Here is a 21,076-nt window from a genome sequence, read left to right on the forward strand (position 1 = left end):
CATAACTACACAAATCCTAAACCCCCGTCACTCTACTAGCACACACAAACCCCTCATAGAGAGGGCTGGGTTTATGTGTAACCAGCTCTATGGTTGTTTTCAATTAATTACATATATTGTTCTGATTCGGTAACACGCCTGTCAATCAATACGGTGCCGCGCTTACGTAAAGAAATGGGCGGGTAAAGGCAGCGGCGGACAGAAAAAAAAACAAAAACAATCCATCCAGGCGTCCATCTTGAATACTGTAAGCCAACGGCGACTGACAGCAACGGAGAGGGAAATCGCGATAAATTGAGTTCCGACCACTCTAAAAAGTCAAACGACCGCGAACACCGGGGCAATACATATTAAAGGATTACATTTAGTGACGTTCTCTGCTAATTCCGTCTCATTTTTGGCGTCATATTGGCTGATTAAGTTATTTCGGAGGCTGTAACGTTAACGTTACGTGCTAAGCTTTATTCTGCCGTCGACATGTCTTAGTTTAAAACGACTGTTTGTTTCAACGACATACCTTAACAGTTCTGGAGAAGCTTTGTGAGGTCGTGAATTGCAGGTTTGAATCATTAACACCAGAAGGGAGTGTGGATATAGCGCGTTTGGCCATATTTAAGTCCTCCACTGTCGACTTGAGCTCGCGCGTGCGCGTGACCCCATTTATTTCACTTATCTATGATATGTAGTACATATTTTATATTTAAGCATAAAGCGAAGTGAGCGTGATGTGGAAACACCGTTTAGGGATGTTAATTCCATTTTTATCCCCGTAAATGTGCATGCATTTAATGTACTGCCATATACTTCCAAGGTGATTTGGAGGCATTGCCCTGCTTACAATTTTAGTTCCCTTGCATTAACAATAATATTTTTATCTATATATTTGATGGCGGGTTCTATGCATCGATTGTCCAGTGGTGCTGATCACTGGGTATGGGAGCTGGCCCATTTGCTGAACGAGTTTATTGAACGAGCTCGGTTATTCTAAACGCGCGGCGGGGCAACATTTGTGTAGATACAGTATTCGTACGCATTGGAATTTCCTCGATATTGATATGGGTTTTAAAGCGAACTGCATGGACAGTCATAGATCACTTTTTTTCTAAAAGCTCGACTGCTTTGAATAAACTACCATCAGTGGACACCGCAGTGTAAAGCCATTTCTAAATCGCCGAGGACTATAAGCTGGCATTGGATATTTGCACTGCCATAAATCACTGACTCGGTGACATGGTTGTGTTTCACTGACTGCTGATCAGTGGATCGAGGAGAAACTTGAATGCAAAGAGTTTTGGATTTTTTAGGACAAGAAAAATAGTTTTTGATTGTTTTTTTTTTTTTTTTTTGAAAAATGGGACCTGCAACAAAGCTGGCTTTTGGAGTGTTCCTCATTTCCTGCTCCTCAGGTGGGTGTTAATACGCGTTGACCCCTTTAAATGTAATATGCATATGCAGAGTGTACATTTGTATCATGACATGTTTCTTTCTGTGTGTATGTATGTGCCACCGGAGGCTGTTTCTCGTGTTACTCCGCATTGAGATCGAATTCATCGGTTTCTCGTAAAATAGCTACATAATACCATCTGAATATAATCCGAGCATGTACCATACAGGAGCAGCGTTTGCTGCCAGGATTTTGCAGCTTATTTCCTCAGTAGCTGGTCTCACGAGTCCCCAACATGAAGACTTGTGGTTATTGTTCGGTGGAGTTGAGAAAACTACTGTTAGTGCCAATAATATTAACCAATAACATTTTGCAGGCTGCTGCTGCTCATGTATGCATGCTTTTTTGTAATGCATGTAAACCCCCTCTACTGGTAGCTCTTTTTTTCATAGATGGGGACTGTTACATGTTTCTATATGAGTGATAAAAAATAAAAATTAAAACTTTGATGAGGCTGGCAAGGCCAAAGGTCATATTTGCATGTGAGAAGATTAGATAAGATATGGGTGAGTGCTGGAGTTACATGATCATGAACCTTAATGGTATATTTATTCAGGGATATTTAAGGAGCTGCAAGGCAAACATCGGCTGTTTCTTAACAGACTTTGTGATCAAGGTTTTAATTTTGCTTTTGTTGAAAAGTGCACAAGAGGCACAGTCTGTGCCTGTACTCAGTGTTCCCACTACACCCCTTATCTTGGATCGTACTTGCCTACACATCCCTGCGCTCTTTTGGCTACAGAGACAATTAATCAATACAATGTTATATTTGAGCACATCACTTCGGTATTTATATCAGTCTAAAGGCAGGAGTATTCAGGAGCATCTGGGTAACATAAGAAACCATATCTTTTGGGTCACATTGCACATGCTCTTTCAGAGAGTAATTGGTGTAAACTAATGGGATGAGCATAAACCATTGTAGATCTCTGCACAAAGACACTTTCACCCTTTTTTTGTAGTTGTGTTTTTTAGATACACTGTTTAGATTGTAGTCACTGAGTTGTGTTGTATTGCATCTAAGCTATCACAGATGTTTTACCCAGGCGTGAGTTTATGACTGCTGAGAGAATCAAGGCTGAGCGCTTGCCCAGTCAAATGTAAATTATGCCTTAAACGTCATAAATCTTAAAATAAATCACAACTGGCAACATCTCACCAAAGCACAAAGAAAAATAGGAAGCATAGAGAAGAATTTATTTAAGGGAAATTCTTTAGCTTTTTCAATGCTGAATGACGGAAAAAGATATAGGCCTAGATATAGATATATATTTATTTTAGTTGGTGTTGTATTATTTTGTAATTCTTTTTTATGTCCCTTTGACAAGATAACATGAATTGTATATTTTTTTTATGTTTCCCCCTCTCCAAATTCTAATCTAATCCTTTTAGAAGTGATTAGATTAAACTTTATTTTTTTTTTCAATTAAAGCATTAGAGTGAATAGCCTACGATTTTGTCCATTGATGCATTACAAATCTACACTGTAGTGTAGATAGAAATTAAATAGAAATTTGTAAACCGATACAAGATACATTTATTATTATTGTCATGATTTTGTGAACACTTTGTGAGTGTTATACAGTACCTCAGATGCAATGGATGATATAGAAGTTGGACGTAATGTGCTATATTTGACCTTAGATTGTTGACCGCAAACATCTTAGTTGAACTTACGAACTTTGTTCAGTGGCTTCGCTTGCTGTGTCTGTTTTTGATGTAAATATTTACCAGCTATTAAAAGTACATGCCATGGTCAGCTGTTTTTCATGAGAACTTTGGTGGAACTCGTGTCTTGTCATGCAAGATTAGCATTTAAAGAAAGGAAAAATCAGTTCATGTTCCTCAATCCTCACATAACGAATTATCATTTGGCAATCTGCATTAAAGGGATAGTACACCCAAAAATGAAAATGTGATGTTTATCTGCTTACCCCCAGGGCATCCAAGATGTAGGTGACTTTTTTCAGTAGAACACAAACAAAGATTTTTAACACAAACCGTTGCAGTCTGTCAGTCTTCTAATGGATGTGAATGGGAATCACGGCTAAAACTTACACAAACAAAACCAAATTAAAACCTGCGGTTTTACAATGATGCATATATGCACAGTGTTTTGTGCGTTTGTTATTGTGTTAGTGTTTTAGACTACAGAGTGCAGAATGGAAGTAATGGTGGTTCCTCTTCCAGTGTCTTATTCACTTTAATCTATCAACACAGCTGTTGTGGGTACATTTTATTTCCCTTGTACAACACCCAGACAGCTTTGCTGGGTCATTGTACAAAACCAAAACAAAGAACTTTTTGTGACAATAATATATATTTACTCTAGAAATCTTCTTTTATACAGTCGCAGCAGGGTTGCTGATGGGCAAATCGATTTATGTGCTTTTGGATTATACAGTAGCTTATTGCATCCCTTTTTAGGCTACAGACAGTAGCTCGTACATCACTCGCAGATCGTGCACACACAGAATCATTCAGTAACTTGGCGCAGCACAGAAATGTATTCCCAAAACTTTTCTCGGATTTCTCAAAAAAGAGAAAAAAATAGCTTAGAAAACTGAAAAGTTCTAGCATGTATTTGTTAGGAACTAAAACAGACACACTTCACTATTAGAAGAGAGATGCTGACAGGTTAAATTAATTCACACAAGCAATTGCTCTCACACTAATGCATTCATATAAATATAATCTTTACTGTGCTGCTTTATCTGTATCTGATTTAGAATGAGCAGAAATCCGTGAGAAACATAACGACCAAAAGACAAAAGAACTTATAAAAATGAGCTGTTACAGCAGCAATACCCCCCCCCCCCATGCACATTTTGTATGTCTCTGTTATCGCTTCAGATGTTTGTTCTATTTGACCGTAAGTGCCCTGTGCAGTGGACATCACAGGATATTCCGCCATGATTCCAGTTCGAAGCGAACGTATATATCCCATTCAAAGTGCATTGAAGTGTGCGAGACGCAAATTTAAATAGTATTTATTTACAGAGGTATATCTCACACTAGTGCGTGTGTGAAGACGTTGCGCAGCGCAAATCCGTGAATGAATGTTCTGAAGTGATGTAAACTTCAAAAGAAATCCCCTGCTCAGAGAGTACTGAGCAATGAACACTGTGTAGGGACCATGTCAACGGGAACACAGTTCATGCACGGAGCTCACTTCTAATGACCTGATTATGTGAATCAGGTGTGTTAACAGAGAGAGACATACAAAATGTGCAGAGCAGGGGTCGCGAGGACTGGATTTGAGAACAACTGATCTAGTCGACTCAACTTTCATCACATAAATTTAGACTTTTAAAAATCTGAAGTCATTCAACCCCTACTAAATGGATTCATTTGGATCAACAAAATAAGTTCATAGCCTGAAGTGTATTACATTTTCAGGTTGAATAGTTAGCCTAAGGTCAGTTCACTATTTATTTCTATGCTGCAGCTAATCATATCTATGTATTGTGTGTGCTGTAGTGCTTTTATAGTTTATGATCTGTTATCTGTATGCCTGGAAATCCTGAGGGTTTATTGCGCAGAACTGATGATCAGGAACAGATTGTAACACTTATCGTATTGTATTGTAATTTTAAATAAGCATGTTTTCATGTTTACTTGTACGTGAAGTGTACCAGGGATTTTCCATATTTTCTTAAGACAGCATTATTTGCCAGTTGGTGTGATTTATGAAAGGCTTTAATTATTAAAATATATAGTCTGATGAACTGTGTGTTTTAGAGTGAAGCATAGCCTCTGAGAGGCTTGGTTCACAGTAAATGCTCCTCCACATGAATTCTGCAAGTGCTGTGAGTTTGACTCACTTATAGCATGCATTATAGAGGCAGCACATTCTTGTTGCGCAAGGAAGACCGCATAAACAAGTAGTGTCAGAACTTATGCCTTACTGTACTTGACCTTAGGCTTGCTTAGTTTATTTGGTTTATCTCAGTAAAGTATCTTTACGCAGATGTAATCAGTGTTCTCGGCTCCACCATGTTTCTTTAATGCCAATCGGATGGAAGTTTTCGCCCCAGTATCAAATGTCGGTAGGAACCCATGTGCTCAGTTTGTCACACTGTTATAAAACAATACTTATTCACCCTGTTAAGTAAAGTCACATCGCTAATATTTAAACGGCATACACAGGAGGAGCAGCTCAAAAATGGCAAGTCCTTCAATTAAAAGTTATTTTGTATTGATCTCTGTGATCCTGATGATACAGACACATTATAATTTGATTCTTCCAATATTTTTTATTTTGCCTAAAGCACTAATGTGTGACTGATAGCTTGACCTTGAGTTGCTTTGCAGTGTATTTTGATCCTCGCCAACTGGACTTCCATGACATAGGCAGGTTGCAGCCACTGGTGCCCAAGATGCAGATGCCTCTGTGAATAATTTACAACCACGGTTGGCCACTGCTGACGGAAGGGCTATTTGAAATAAAATGTGCTGCCTTTGTCCTCTAACGGTCTGCTTTGACCTGTGCCATAGTTTTCCTGTTTCTTTGTGACAGATGTTTGTGTGGATAAATCGTGTTCGAGTGTGTGTGTGTATATATCTGTTTCTCACTGTAACTGTAGCTGTGTTTAAGGCTTTTAACTCTAAGAGCTGCTTGGCCTAAATATTCTGTATATGAATGATTTTTCAAAGAATGGCAGATTTAACCTGTCATCCCTGGATGTGTTGTCAAACCCTGAACAAGATTTCCAAGTGTCTTCCAAAATGTTGTTTCATTACGCATCTGTATATGAATTTCAATGTGTTTGCAAACAACTTTGACTTTTAAAGTCACGTTGCCTACTGACAGAGACACAGGAACAAATGCTGATCCAGCTCGTTTTCTTGAATGTGATCGTTCATTTCATGCATCATAGATCTGTGATCTTGTGCACACCAGATCTTTCATAGTCCTGTGGTGGTGTTTGGTTGAGGGGTGGAGGGAAATCAAAGTAGATTAAAAGGATTTGCAGCCAAAAAGTGTGTTAAATATGATTGACAGCTGATAGACTTGACTTATAAATTGTAAACATTGGCGAGTCAGTGGTTTGTCCAGATTTATTTGCACAAATGTAATTCATACAGACAGAGTAGACTTATAGCTTAGTATAAAAATATTAATATTTGAAAGTTTTTGCTGTCAAATCAAAGTCTGTGTGGAAGCCATAAGCTTTATGTTAAACATCACTGGAAAGCTGGTCTTCACTCATCCGGTTGTCAGAGAAGCTGGTAACACCAGATTAACTGACCTCGAAAGCTTTCTAAAGTTTTAGCTAACCTAATTAATGCTTTTTATTGTGTCTGTTTATTCGACTATCTGGATATTAGTGAAAAGAACAAAAATACAAAATAAAGTTCCAGAAGTGAGATAATCCTAACAGTGATTTCTGCTGTGTAGATTAGTGTTGTCAAAATACCCGGTACTTCGGTACCAAGTCGGTACTAAAAAAATGAAAATGTCACGGTACCATGTTTCTGTAAGTACCGTTGGTACCGAGGACCTGTTCAAACCCGGTTCTGGATGCATACAGCGCTATGATTTCCGCGAAGCAGAAATCTCAAATTCCACGCCTGGAATCTCAAAATCCAGTCATGAAAATGAAACTTACATTTTAATATGGACAGTCATGGAATTTGTCAAAGTTAGCATAAATTAATCAAATTAAATCTCCATATGGACCAGTATCTGTAAATGTTAAGCCGCAAAAGTTGGTTGAAATCTGCATCCTGCATGTTCTGCGTGCATGTCTCTGTGTGAATGACTGAATGGTTTGTTTACTACATAGACTGAATCGCATGACGCTTGCAATAATGAGGACATAAATACACAAACAACATCACCAGAACTGTTCTGAGTCACCTCACAAGCATTTTACTGTTTCATTTGAGTAAAACCAGTGTCAATTTAAAGGTATTCACGGAAAACCGTCAAAACAGCCTCTACATTGCGAGTAAATCACTGGCATATGTGAATAAATTTTACTCAGGGTGACTAAATTATTGTGAAATTATAATTATACAAATTATTGTATAATATCGATTGTTAGCCATTGGCTAATAAATTCTTAGATTTTACTCGCTAGTGTGTGTGTGTTCGAGGCTATTATAAGATTGGCGCAGATATATTTTCACTCGCTGAACACTGAGCGCTTCAGAGTTCTCTCTCCATTAGTGTTGTCACAGTACCAAAATTTCAGTATTCGGTACCGATACCAGTGAAAATCCATGGTTCTCGGTACCAATTTCGGTACCAAAGCAAAGCACAAAAATATGCTAATTAAAAAAACCAATGTCATTCTTTATACTTATTTACAATTGTGTTTAAAGTTTTTCTACAAGTTATATAATTATGAAAAACAGTAAACAAGTTTCACCCAAATTTAATTTGTCTTTTAATTTATGAAATTTAAACACATTTTATTTTTGGTAAATAAAGGGGATTTGCTATTCAAATTAAAACATGGAAGAAATATTGTGATTTATTTCTTTAAAAAATAGATTTATAAATTTTTTCAACAGTAGTAGCAGTATCACATACATTTTACTAAATAATAGTAATATTTCTAGCACAATGCCTTTATGTAAAAATTAACTTTTAGGCCTAATGAATGCATATTTGTCATTTTAACTGAACTTAAGACTGGTGGTGATGCTTAAGATATTTTTGGTCATTGAGGGTTTTCTGTAAAAACAATAGTAATAGATCATATTAATTATTATTAAAAGATAATACTACTACTAATTCTACTATCATACTAATGTATATACAATGCACTATGAATTGATTAGCTGCTGGGTTCATGAATATTAATCATGTTGTCTGCAATCGGTCAAACTGATTTGCTGAAATCAAAACAGGGACGGTAAAAGATCAGCGCCAGCCAATGAAATTGCCATTTGCGCATTAGCTCCGCCCACTACCGGAGAAACCGGTATGTCTTCTGCTTGTTCAAAAATAAATATTAATAATTCTAAATGAACTCCATTATTTTGACAGAAGACAACAAAGAATAGTTTACATGTAGCGTGTCGGTTCAGCGTGGTAAGACTCTCGCTCTCTCTCTCTTTGCATGTGTGAGAAACAGCGCTATCAGTAAAGCGACGGTGAGTCGTGCGCCTTCACTAAGAGTTTACAGAGCATCAATTACAGGTGCGCTGTGCGTCCGTTGAGATGTACTGAAAAGTTCAGATCGCTCGATGGAGAGAGAACTCTGAAGCTCAGATGCTGAAATTAATGCAAGCATCATGCGCTTCAGTCTATGTAGTAAACAAACCCGCACGTCTCTGCCATTCATTAATTCACACAGAGACGCGCAGAACACGGATACATATTTCAAACAACTTTTGCGGCTTAACATTTATAGATACTGGTCCATATGGAGATTTGATTTGATTAATTTATGCTTTGACAAATTCCACGACTGTCCATATTAAAATGTAAGTTTCATTTTCATGACTGGATTTTGAGATTCCGTCCTCGTTTTCTGCTTCGCGGAAATCATAGTGCTGAACCGGGTTTGAACGGGACCTCGGTACTACCGGTACTTAAAGAAACCTGGTACCGTCACATTTACATTTTTTTAGTACCGACTTGGTACCGAAGTACCGGGTCTTTTGACAACACTACTCTCCATCAAGCGATCTGTACTTTTCAATTCATCTCAATGGACGCACAGTACACCTGTATTTGCCTCTTTTACTGTCTATGGTATTTGCCAAACTGTAAACTCTGTGTGAAGGAGCACGACTCGCCGTCGCTTTGCTGATAGCTCTGTTTTTCACACATGCAAAGAGAGAGAGCGAGAGTCTTACCACGCTGAATCGACATGCTACATGTAAACTATATTCTTTGTTGTCTTCTCCTGTCAAAATAATGTAGTTAATTTAGAATTATTCATATTTTCGAACAAGCAGAAGATATGCCGGTTTCTCCGGTAGTGGGCGGAGCTAATGCGCAAATGGCAATTTCATTGGCTGGCGCTCATCTATTAACGTCCCTGTTTTGATTTCAGCAAATCAGTTCGACTGAACGCAGATAACGTGATTTAATATTCATGAACCAGTAGCTCATCAATCCATAGTGCATTGTATATTGTTAGTATGGTAGTAGAATTAGTAGTATTATTATCTTTTAATAATAATTATTATGATCTATTACTTTTTTTTTTTACAGAAACCCTCAATGAACAAAAATATCTTAAGCATCACCACCAGTCTTAAGTTCAGATAAATGACAAATATGCATTAATTACAAATTCATTTTTGCATAAAGGCATTGTGCTAGAAATATTACTATTGTGTAAAATGTATGTGATACTGCTACTACTGTTAATTAAAAATTAATCACACAATATTTCTTCCATCTTTTAATTTTAATAGCAAATCCCCTTTATTTACCAAAAATAAAATGTTTAAATTTCATAAATTAAAAGACAAATTAAATTTGGGTGAAACTTTACAGCTCGTACCTGCTAAAAAAGCATCTGTTTTGGTTCTGATTATCATGTTTATCACACTGAAATTATGAAACATATTAGTCTAAACTTCTGAAATATAGTTTTCTGGGACTTGTGTTCTGTGCTTGTATGTTCAGCCAAAGTTCAGAACAATTAGCATGTTTTGCTCAAACTTGCCATGGCATTAGAGCTGGTACACCATTTTTGTAATCAAATGACTACACCATGGGTGGAAACGTGTAGATTAAGAGGCAGTAATATTATAATGAGATCCCTTTGCAACGTCACTAGGGGAGCGAAATCAGAAGCGCTCGTTTTCTCAGACACTTGCAGAAAAAGGCTTACTAAAACAAAGTTACTGGGTTAATCTTTTTCACGTTTTCTTGGTTGTTCGATGCAATGGGGACCTGATTATAGCACTTAAAACCTGGAAAAGTCAGATTTTCATGATACGTTTCATGATATTTCATGATATGTTTCCTGTAAATAATCGTTTGATCTGGATTAATGTATTTTCATAATCGTTGGAGGCCAAAATTGAAATCAAACTTTTTTTTTTTTTTATTAATTGCACAGCCTTACCAGTAAGTGTGTTTGTAATGGTAACGTGCAACGTCTCACACTGCTGAGAGGGCTTTTGTCTGAGCTTCTCACTAGCATAGCCTAAGATGCTCAATTATGCAGTGAAAAGTTCTTTAAAATATGTTTTGTTGGAGTTATTTGAGTGTTTATATCTGATGTTCAGCATTTATATGCAACATTACATATGTATTGATATATTTTATTCATATCATTACATTTAAAGTTTAATCATTTGAACTGTACAAAACTGGTTTTCAATGTGCAGTGTGCACAGACTCTGTAATACTCTGTTTCGAGTGGCAGTGCAATTCCGTTCTTGAATATCTCAGACAAATATTTATTTGAATGTGGTCAGAATAGCAAACATGAAATGTATGGAATCAGATTTGCAACTTCACATTAGTAGATGAGTGTAATCTAGATTTCCAGAGATTGCAAAGCAAAATATTAAAGACTATGAAATCTCTAAAGCTCTGTATCAATAAGACTGACGATTTACAAAATTGTCCATGCAGTTTCTTTTATTCTGACCATTCATGAATTGGTGCATTGACATTTCTACTTTTATTGATGCCAGTTTTGAGGGTGGCCTGAAACAGAGGGCCTCATGCCACCCTCCTCCATTGTTTGGGTCTTGTTTGCTCTTGCCGTTAATCTGCATCTTAAGTAATTAGACTGCTATCTGATTGCAGTTCAATTGTCCTAAACCGCATAAAGGCACTTTGGTTTGTTTACATGGACAATTTTATGTGCTTTAAACCAATAGAATGGCAATTGTATAACTAGCTGATTACCCGACACTTTTTAATGCCAAATGTAATGAGGCTCATTGGTGGCCAGTGCACTATGTGAGTTCATCTAGTCACTATGTGCAAACTTTATTCATTCTGCAGCGAATTCAAACACTTCTCACTGGATCAATCAGCACTGTGCAGTAACAGTGTCACGAAATCAACTTTTGTTCCCGATGAGGGGTGTAAGAAAATATTAATAAATGTGAGTATCGGCAAACAAAATATTGCGATACTGTATCGGTTCTCAAAAACAGAATATCGATATAAAAAATAAAAAAAAGTTTTTATCCCGATTGCTAGATAGGATTCTTCATCTCTGAACTTAAACAGTGACAGGAAATAACTAGCATTAAGGCACACTATCATTAGTGTTAATATAGTTCGCTGCCAGTAAGGGAGAATTGTTCCAGTTCCAGCCTCGGTTTACAAAGCTGAAGTGTGACGTCATTTGGGCTTCTGTGGTAACGTCCACTGCGGGACCGCGTCGCAGGTGGCACCTCGGTTCTGCCGTTTGCCGCATCCTTTGTGAAGAGCCTTCATGTGGGGGACGGTGGGCGGTAGGATCATCGTGCGGCTGCAGCTTTCTCTAGTAATGGGGGCAATTTGTGTAGGTCTCTGTGATTCCACACGGAACATAAATACAAACTGAAAAACCTGTGAAATCCAAGTTGAAATGTTCTCAGAATGTTCAACATCTGTATTAATTTTATTGTTTTACAATAGTTTTGTTTTCTTTATGAATCCTGCAAGAGCTTTATTTTTCATTGATATTAAGCAAATGTAATTTTTTGTTCAGATCAAAATGTTATGACATGTCACAATTGTAAACTTATTAGGGGTGTGGACGGATAGTCGAACATTTGAATATTCGTTCTGCTCTAATTATTCAATAAATAAAAATGATATTCGAATTTCGCTATATTTTTGCTTGCCATAAAAAAATAAATAAATAAAAGTCCGCAATAAAGCCTAATTCGGTCACTTTCTGTGATTCTCCACGGCATATTTGAAGATGTATGCAAGCAAAAAATAATTAATTAATGAATAAGACCTGTGGTCTTCTACAGTACTTCAAATATGCCATGGAGAATCACAGAAAGTGACCGAATTGAAGAACATTGTTGGGGCATCTCTCAAGCAATGAATAAACACTGCTAACTTGGAGAATGCAGTGAAAACTCCTCTTCTCGCGTCCGCCCTAGACCCTCGACAGAAACATCTCAGGTTTCTCGATGAAAACATGAGAGAAGTAAGAAAAAAAAAAACTTTTTTGAACATTATCAGAACATTTTCCTTGATGCGAGTGGTGCAGATGCAGCCGCCGCCACCAACGATGAAGAGGATGCAATGCCCACTCGTCGGAAAAGGCTGAGCCAGTTCTTCAGCGCTGATTACAGAGAGTCCAGCCGAGACGAGTGGGAACAGTTCTTGCTGGAGCCATGTATTCCACCAGATGAGGATCCCATTCAGTGGTGAAACGAAAACACGAAGCGCTTCACAAAACTTATTCGCTTAGCACACCGTTATTTGTGAGTTCCGCCAACGTCTGTGCCATCAGAGCACGTTTCTCTGCGGCCGGCCTTATTGTTAACAGACAAGCCGACTTTCCCCCGATCACGTTTACATGCCAGTGTTTCTTAACAAGAACATGTAAAACAATAGAAAAAAAAAGCAAAAAAGATTTGCTGACAGTTTCAAAGTTAAGTGTAAGCATTCTGTACAATAGCCTAATTGCTGCAGGCTGCTTTACGTTTTTTCTTTGTTCACTTTTTTTTTTATTTTTTTTTTTTATCTGTACTTTTGTTTGTTTGCACGCAATGTTAAAGGTTTTCAGCTACAAAACACGATGTGTAAAGTTCAAGCTTATTGTGTGTAAGCTTGTTAAAAAATGACGGAAACAATAAATGTTGCTGAAAAATAACGTCCGTCTTATTAAACTTAATTTAAATAAAAGAATATTTGAATATTCGTTTTTTGTGAGCTCAAATATTCGAATGTGATATTTGCGGAAAACGTCCATCCCTAAAACTTATACTGTGAACCGTTAAAACCGGGTCTAAAAATATATATGGTCTCGTTATAAAATACATTTTATACATATACATTTAACTGTACATTTAATCCTGCAAGCACTTGAATTTTCCCGCCTTTACTCGTACTGCACAAAAAGTGTTTCAATAACGTTGAATGTTATAGGATATGATTGCAAATGCAGGTCCCAATGTATTCTGGTGAAACCATTTGTATTTATTTTTTGCTAAGGTTTGCATATTGTGATGTGTTCTTAACCCTCTGAAGTCGATTAACGCGGATACCCGTTATGAGTCATTTTCTCCTGATAACCCCGAAAAGAACTTAAATTACACTTTCAATTTTAATCGTACAGATAAGAGCAATACATCAATCGAATCTGTAAAGAGTCTACTTTTTTTTGGATACAGACATAACAAAACATTGTGCACTTATAAAATAAAGATAACAAACAAGGTGTGCTGTCTGAAGCCTTTGTCTGCGCTGATCTTCATTTACAAACACGTCATTAAAATGAACTGTAACTCCGTGAATACTCAACGAAGAGACATGAGAAAGATATCTATAGAAAGCTTGACATGTCTACTTTTAAACTAAACAAGTGCTGTAATCCATATGAAAACAACACGATGTCCGTTTTTCACGTCTCCCTTCATTATATCTAATGTGACCACACCCCCGTGTTGAACGCGCTATTCAGATTCAAACTGAAGCGCGCGGCTTGAATACGCCCACACAGAAGAAAAAGCAGCCAGACTGTTCTTCAAGTTTTTTTATTTTACTGTTTGCTTCGCGATGAGAGGAATAAGACATAATTCACCCCAAAGAGATGTGATGTGGTTGAGGATTTGAGAAATGGATTTCCTCAGAAAAAAAAGAATGAAGCACTTTATTCAGCAGAGATCATAAACATGAGTAAGTCTCTTTTTATTTATTTGTATACTTGTACGAGTTTTCACATAACATGTAAACATTTCACTAGTTAGACTTTTTCCAAATACTTTTTCCAAACTATAATTCCGCTCTATGCTGCTCAGTGCTCCTGTAGTCTACACTGAAGAGATGGAGCGCCCTCTCGCAGCTGTAGACAGTAATGTTTTCTCTTGGTTCTAAATAAATGCGACTGATAGTCTAGTGCGACTTTTGTTTTTTTCCTCATCATGACGTATTTTTGGACTGATGCGACTTATACTCAGGTGCGACTTATAGTCCGAAAAAATACGGTAATTAATAACATTTGCCTTTGCCTTGATTGTGTTATCAAACAGCTAATACTGTGTTGCTTACATTACACAAACCATGTTCCAGCAAATTGACAGGACTGGTATGTGTTTGTGATGGTAGAAAATGGGGCTTTTTCAAACCACATTATTGAAACTGTCTTCGGTGCACTGCAGTTTTAAGGAAAAATACTTAACAATAGTGTTGACTGGTGATTTTGATCATGGTTTGTCTTTATGCCTATTAAAAACACCAGATAGAGACAAGTAAACAACATTTAAAAACTTGATTTTCACCCCAGGGTGGAAACGGATGCATTATAGAAGTATGTTCGTTATTGGTCACAGATATTACTTCCCTATTGTATGTATGTATGTGTGTGTGTATATATATATATATATTACAAATGTACCTGAATCCAAATGTATAATAATGTAGTTATTTGTAATCTGTAATCTCTTTCTATCTATGCTAAGTGTTTAAATGTGTCAGAGATGGAAAATGCAAGCATGAGGAACTTCAAATATGCCATCAGCGGCCCTCTTCTAAACCTTTCAAAAAACGTTTGTTTCTAATGTGGAGGCAAAGTGTTGGTCATCAAGTTTATTTTGTGTAGGAAATCACCATAAGTGGTCCATTAACATTACGGCATACGGTCTGTTCACTCACTGTGTTGGCTGTCATTCATGGGCTGTGTTCAGAGTGTTTTTAAGCTGCCTCTTCTACCAGCTCTATATATTTACCCTGTCGTTTTACCTCGTATAACCCTGCTGACTCAGAGGAGTCTGTGTATCCCAGCGTCTCATATTAAAAACCGAGAGCAGCTCAGCGGAGGGGCAAGAGCTGGTGTCAGGAAGCGCAATTTTAGAATATGGGTCAAAGATTTATCGAGGCTTCTCCTTGTTAGTGTAGAGGGCAGGTGAGTAATCCCCTTATGTTTGCCATTTGTAATTAGTTTTTAATATATTCTTAATGTTTCTCAACAGATGCTGAAGGCATTTGAGCAATTTGGGGTGCTCCATTTGTTATTTAAAATGAGTAAATGTAATTTTTCCTCTGGTGATCATTGATGTGCCTCCTGTGCACCGCCGTTCTTCTCTACCCTGATGTGACAGTAATTCTAGCAGATTTCCTTTTAATCCCAATAACAGTGACTTGTGTCTCTGGAACAAATCCTGAGGATTTATCCCCACTAAGGGCAATTAGCAAATTAATTCCCACCAAAATAATTTTCCTCCAGGATTTAGTTTTTGTAGTGCGATAAACCGTAACAATACCCATTGTTTCCAACAAATTGTTTCATTTTATTAAATTGCTAGTGAATAAAACAAAACTTGTTGCAGGTTTATTTAATTATACATTGTTATATGCACAGCCATTTAGTATAGGCTGATTTACATTTTGTCAAATGTAAAAATTACACAACAGTAACTGTTCAATAACATATATTTTCAAATCAGACACATTAACCTAGTTCAGTTGTAGTAATAGGAAAATCTGTCATCCATGCTTTGACTGAAGATGCCATATGTGGTCACGGAATGCAAAAACTTAATTGTTTTTCTTAAAAGAAGTGGCTTAAGAATTTTTGTGAGCATACCGTGTGTGACGTGAAGAATGTTCCTGTAATTGCTTTATTGCAGTGTACTGTATTGTTTTCTTTTCCATTTAACTGTACCCAGGATGGTGCCGCCACTAAACCTGTGCAACCAGTCCTCAAATACCTGGCCCAAAGCATAAACTGTTCCTTGTGCTACAATATAACATCAGCTCAAGCGTTGCAAAATGTCTGAATCACAAAGGTTCCCGTAGATGCAAGATTGCCCCCAAAAACTAATGTTTCAAACTCTTGACTTTCTCATCTATTCTGTTACGCTCCGTCAAAATGTTTTTGAGTGCAAGAGCACATATTTTGTAAACGTTCAAATGGAGACCAAGTCTGCTCAACCTGCACAAGATTCCTAGTGTCTTTGAACAAGCTTAGCAAGTGAAGTAAAAATCTGATTCTAGGACTGTGACGGTGTGAGATTTTTATCACCGTGGTGGGAATGGACCAACTAAGTCCGGTGGCACTGTGTTGATCTATACATATTTTCCTGCGCTCAAACCTGCCAATCTAAAGGTAATGCTGTGTGTGGAGTTTGAGGTAATGTGTGAATTACCATAGACTTATAGTCTAAATAAAACCGTTTGCAACTGTTACTGTTATTACACTTGTATACAAAACTTTGTATTATGCATGTTACAGAGTGTGTGACATCACGTGCACTACGGCAAGTGGCAGTAGACAACTGCGGAGGCAACAGACCACCGCTTTGACGCGGTTGTCACAGCCCTATCTGATTCCACTGTTTGCTTTGTTTTGTTCATTATATTTTTTTTAGTCTTTTCTTTTAAGTAATGGTGATGTTTTGATTTGAATAATTTCACAACACTCATCACATCACTTCAGTACCATACTCAAACACAATCTGAGTTGTGGTTGTTGCAGGAAGAAGTCGGGAAACCGCCCTCCACCACATCCCGTTTTAGAGCCCCTCTGTGTTAATCAAGTTCACTACTTTACGGTTGTTGTCTTGGTTAACCACACCTCTTTCTAGGGTTTAATTTTTTTTTTTTTTTTTTTTTTAACCATATGGTTGCCTGTGAATTGGCTTCTGAAAACAATATGAAGTCCTATCTGTGGATCTCACTTTTTTGGGTCATATTAAACCACTTTTATATCGGTTATAAACCTCCGATATCTATCATCTTCAATTGATATTCAGCTGCCGATCTGTGACTGTTGGTTGTGGTTTGGGTTGAGTGTAAAGTCTTGTGAGTGATCAATGAAGCTGGTCTCCGCTCTCACTGCAGGCAGTCCATGTCTTAACCAGCCTCCCCTGTGCTTTTCTTTTCCAGGTGCCATTCTCGGCCGATCAGAGACACAAGAGTGTGTGTTCTACAACTACAACCCCAGTTTGGAGAACCGAGGAAATCGCAGTGGTATTGAGTCTTGCGTGGGAGAGAAGGACAAGAGGCTTCATTGCTTCGCAACTTGGCGAAACGTGTCAGGATCGGTTGAAATAGTAAAGCAAGGCTGCTGGCTTGATGACGTCAACTGCTATGACAGGTAATCTCTAGTGGTTTAACGCCTGTTTGACATTACCAAGAAATCAAGATAGTCTGAAACCAATAACTGAAGTGGGGAGGAAAAAAGGCCCATTTCTGTTTAATTGACTGGGAGTTTTCAAAATAGATATGAGGCTTTTTGACCTCTGTCACTGTTAATCAACATCATCTTAAGTGTCAGATTCTGTAGTCACATCATAGATTTCCTTCTGAATATTGATTGTTTTAATTTCACTTATAGAGGCTGTGTTTGAACCTTTCAGCAGCGCACATACGATCAGCATTTATTCTTGACTGTATCGTTGTTTCTCAAGCTGTAACTGTAGTGAAGATGTTTTTGCTGCTGAGATTTTTCACTTGTTTTGACATCTGTAACATTTGTGCAATTATTGTCAAATTAGATAAATGTATTAACTAAAGGACTAAAAATATTGCATTGTGAGGTACACTACCGTTCACAGTATGTGCATTTATTATATAGAAAATATGCATTTCATGGAGCAAAAGTCACAGTAAAGACATTCATAATTTGCCAAATGATTTCAGTTTCAAAAATTATTTTAAGCTCTGTTCTTCAATACCTGAAAAAACAAAACTCAGCTACTGTTTTTAATTTTAAGATGTTTTTTTGAGCAGCAAATCAGCATATTAGAATAATTTCTAATCAATAATTTATCACTGAAGATTTAAAATTATAATATTATTTCACAATATTTCCGTTTTTATGGTAATTTTGTTCAAATAAATTCAGCCTTTGTGAGACTTATTTAAAAAATAAATAAATAAATTTGTACCAACCCCGAATGTTTTATTTTTTATTTTAATTTTTTTATTTTTAAGCTTTATTTAACTTCAAAATTGCCTAAATGGTTTAAATTGTCCGTGGTGAATGCTACGTTCAAACATTACAGAGAGATTATTCCACACATAAATTTAACCAAATACTTCCTTCTCAAGATTTCACAGTATTTCAGATAAAGGCTTGTGTAAACATGTTTCCATGTCGAGGATTGGTTGTGAACCTTGTAACCTCCATCCATGATAGGGGAGATATTAAAAACTGTTTTATCAGCGCGTCTGCCCCTATGCAACAGGTAGCACTGCTGGCAGTTCAGGAAGTGTTTCTCCTGAACAGAGGTGTTTTGATAGCGTGCAAAGGCAGCAGCACTTCTCTTGTCCTAACATGCTGCTGAACCTGTTTACCTCATTTGTTGGAAGGATTTATGTTTTTTTTTTTTTTTTCATGCACATTTCACTGCCATGTCAAGTCCTTAGGTAGCTAAGCAAGCATTGCAAACGCTTAATGGCGCGTGTGCGTCGCAAGCAGGAACGGACTTACTTTTCTGACTAAATGCCTCTGGAATGTCATCATTGCCCTCTTATTTGTTCATTTCCACCCATGTGTATGTATCTTAAGGATTATTGGTGTGCTGCTAAGCTTTGTTTATCTTCTTTAAGCCATCCTTAGTGCTCTGCTTTGATGTGGGCTGCCAGATTTAAAAAAAAAAGTATATTTTTGGCACAGGCTTTTTCCGCCCATGTGTTTTTATCCGTTTGTTTGCACTCTAACCCGAGCAAAATCCAAATAAACCTTGCCGCATGCATATCTTTATAATCTCCAAATGTGATGCCATCTTTGTTTTATTGGCACAAAAAAAAAAAATTTTATGATTCAGAAAAAATAGTGCTGCCGATCTTTTTTTTTTTTTTTTTTTTTTTTTTTTTTTTAAATCAAATTAATTACATCACATATATAATTAATCAAATTTAATTAATCAAATAATGTTCACCTTCGTTGTGTTTTTTCGTGAACTGCTGAAACATTGAAACATGTTGTCCTCTACATGTTTCAGTGGTTGAAAAACTTACTGTTGTATATTGATGTATTCGTATGTAAAAACTGAAATCTGCAAGTGTCCATAAAAGAACAACAGTTGTGAGCTGACAGATCTGCTTGATCTTTATCTTACAGCACTGAGTGTGTTGAGAAGAAGGAGGACCCGGATGTGTTCTTCTGCTGCTGCGAGGGCAACATGTGCAACGAGAAATTCTTCTATAACCCTGACACACAGCCAGTTCAGAGTAAGGCTCCCCTCAGCGACACAAACAGCAAAGTCTTTAAGGGTATTGGAAGTTCTTTAGTTATACCCCTTCCTTTGATGTAATTGTGCTGTCGGTGTGAAACCCTCCTTTATGTCTTTGTCTCCTCATAACCAGTATTTCCTCATAACCTCGTTATCAAAATCATCAATTAGGGCTGGGCGATATGATGATATTTTCATATATTGACGATGTCTCATAAGTATAGCGATGTCAGCAGTTAGGTAACAGACGATTATCAACATTATTGGGGGAAAAAAAGACATATGATAAACCTAGTAAGTTAGAAAAAATATTTTACGTAGCCCCATAGTCACTACAGAGGTCTTTTTGCGTGCAAGAATGAAATAATTAGAAAATCAAAAAGCTATTCCAATTTTCTGAAATCAGCTCAGATGCTTAAGGTCAGGAGTCAAATGACTTGTTATAAAACTACGTTTCGATTCTGCTTCTCGATTTCTGTATGCACATTTATTGTGATTTCAAAAGATTCAACTTCAAGAAGATGAAATAGAAAACAGCGCACAAGTACAGAAGTGAGCTCTGTTTTCACACACACACACACAACACACACAGCGCATGCCTCATATAGATGAACACTGGACTGAGCTCTCTTTCACATTCTACACATTTAAATGAACAAATACACACAGAAACATCCCTTAAAAACAATCGGTTATGTCTTTAGTGAACGTAAAGAGTTAAGAAAACAAGGGTGTATAGGATCCGTGCGTTGACAGCAGCCGCTGCCGTCAGTCATTAATGTTAATCAAACAACAAAAGAAAAGAAAATCCTCACTGATCTTAATCACTTTTGTAACCTTAATTTACATGTTGTTTGGCACTGACTACTGTAATGGCAACGTGCATCTCTGTATGCGATTTATTTTGGAAATGCGTTCCAATATAATTTATCCTTATTTATATAGGTATAGGCCCATTCTATTATGATCTGCAGTTGAAAATGAAAAAAGACATAGTAGCACTGCACGTGTTTCTGAAAATGTATTAAAACAGACTTGAAAAACCACAAACATGACAGGTTTAATTGAAATATGCAAATTCCTTCAGCACATTTCAGTGCGATATTTTTAGTTTTTTTTTATACCATGTAATTGTTAATCGAAATATAATCGAAATTTTCTGCACTATAAGGTGCACTTAAAAGCCTTTAATTTTCTCAAAAATCGACAGTGTGTCTTATAAATCCGGAGCGCTTTATATATGGATCAAGGCACTCTGTCATAATGTTGACATTCCCCTTAGCACAGCTCCATCTAGTGGATGCATAACGCAAACCCAGTCAAACGTTTGACTGCAGTATCTTCTATTCT

At 37.0% G+C, this 21,076-nt stretch overlaps 1 protein-coding gene across 5 annotated transcripts in view; it reads left to right on the top strand.

Annotated features, from left to right (window-relative positions):
* The first annotated feature begins 205 nt into the window (after positions 1 to 205).
* The window catches only part of acvr2aa (activin A receptor type 2Aa), a 46,621-nt gene continuing 25,750 nt past the window's right edge, over positions 206 to 21,076 (top strand). For 2 of the 5 annotated variants that reach the window (XR_009422424.1, XM_059499951.1), the window contains exons 1-3: positions 206 to 1,406; positions 17,433 to 17,643; positions 19,615 to 19,766. Coding sequence is in view for 4 of the 5 variants with exons in the window: in XM_059499951.1 (XP_059355934.1) it covers positions 1,352 to 1,406; positions 17,433 to 17,643; positions 19,615 to 19,766 (418 nt within the window). In the remaining variant the exon portion in view is untranslated. The remainder of the gene's footprint in view (positions 1,407 to 17,432; positions 17,644 to 19,614; positions 19,767 to 21,076) is intronic. The other 3 variants (XM_059499953.1, XM_059499954.1, XM_059499952.1) reach the window with 2 other exon arrangements.

Source organism: Carassius carassius, chromosome 19, assembly GCF_963082965.1.
Source record: "Carassius carassius chromosome 19, fCarCar2.1, whole genome shotgun sequence".
In the NCBI taxonomy this organism is placed as follows: Eukaryota; Metazoa; Chordata; class Actinopteri; order Cypriniformes; family Cyprinidae; genus Carassius; species Carassius carassius.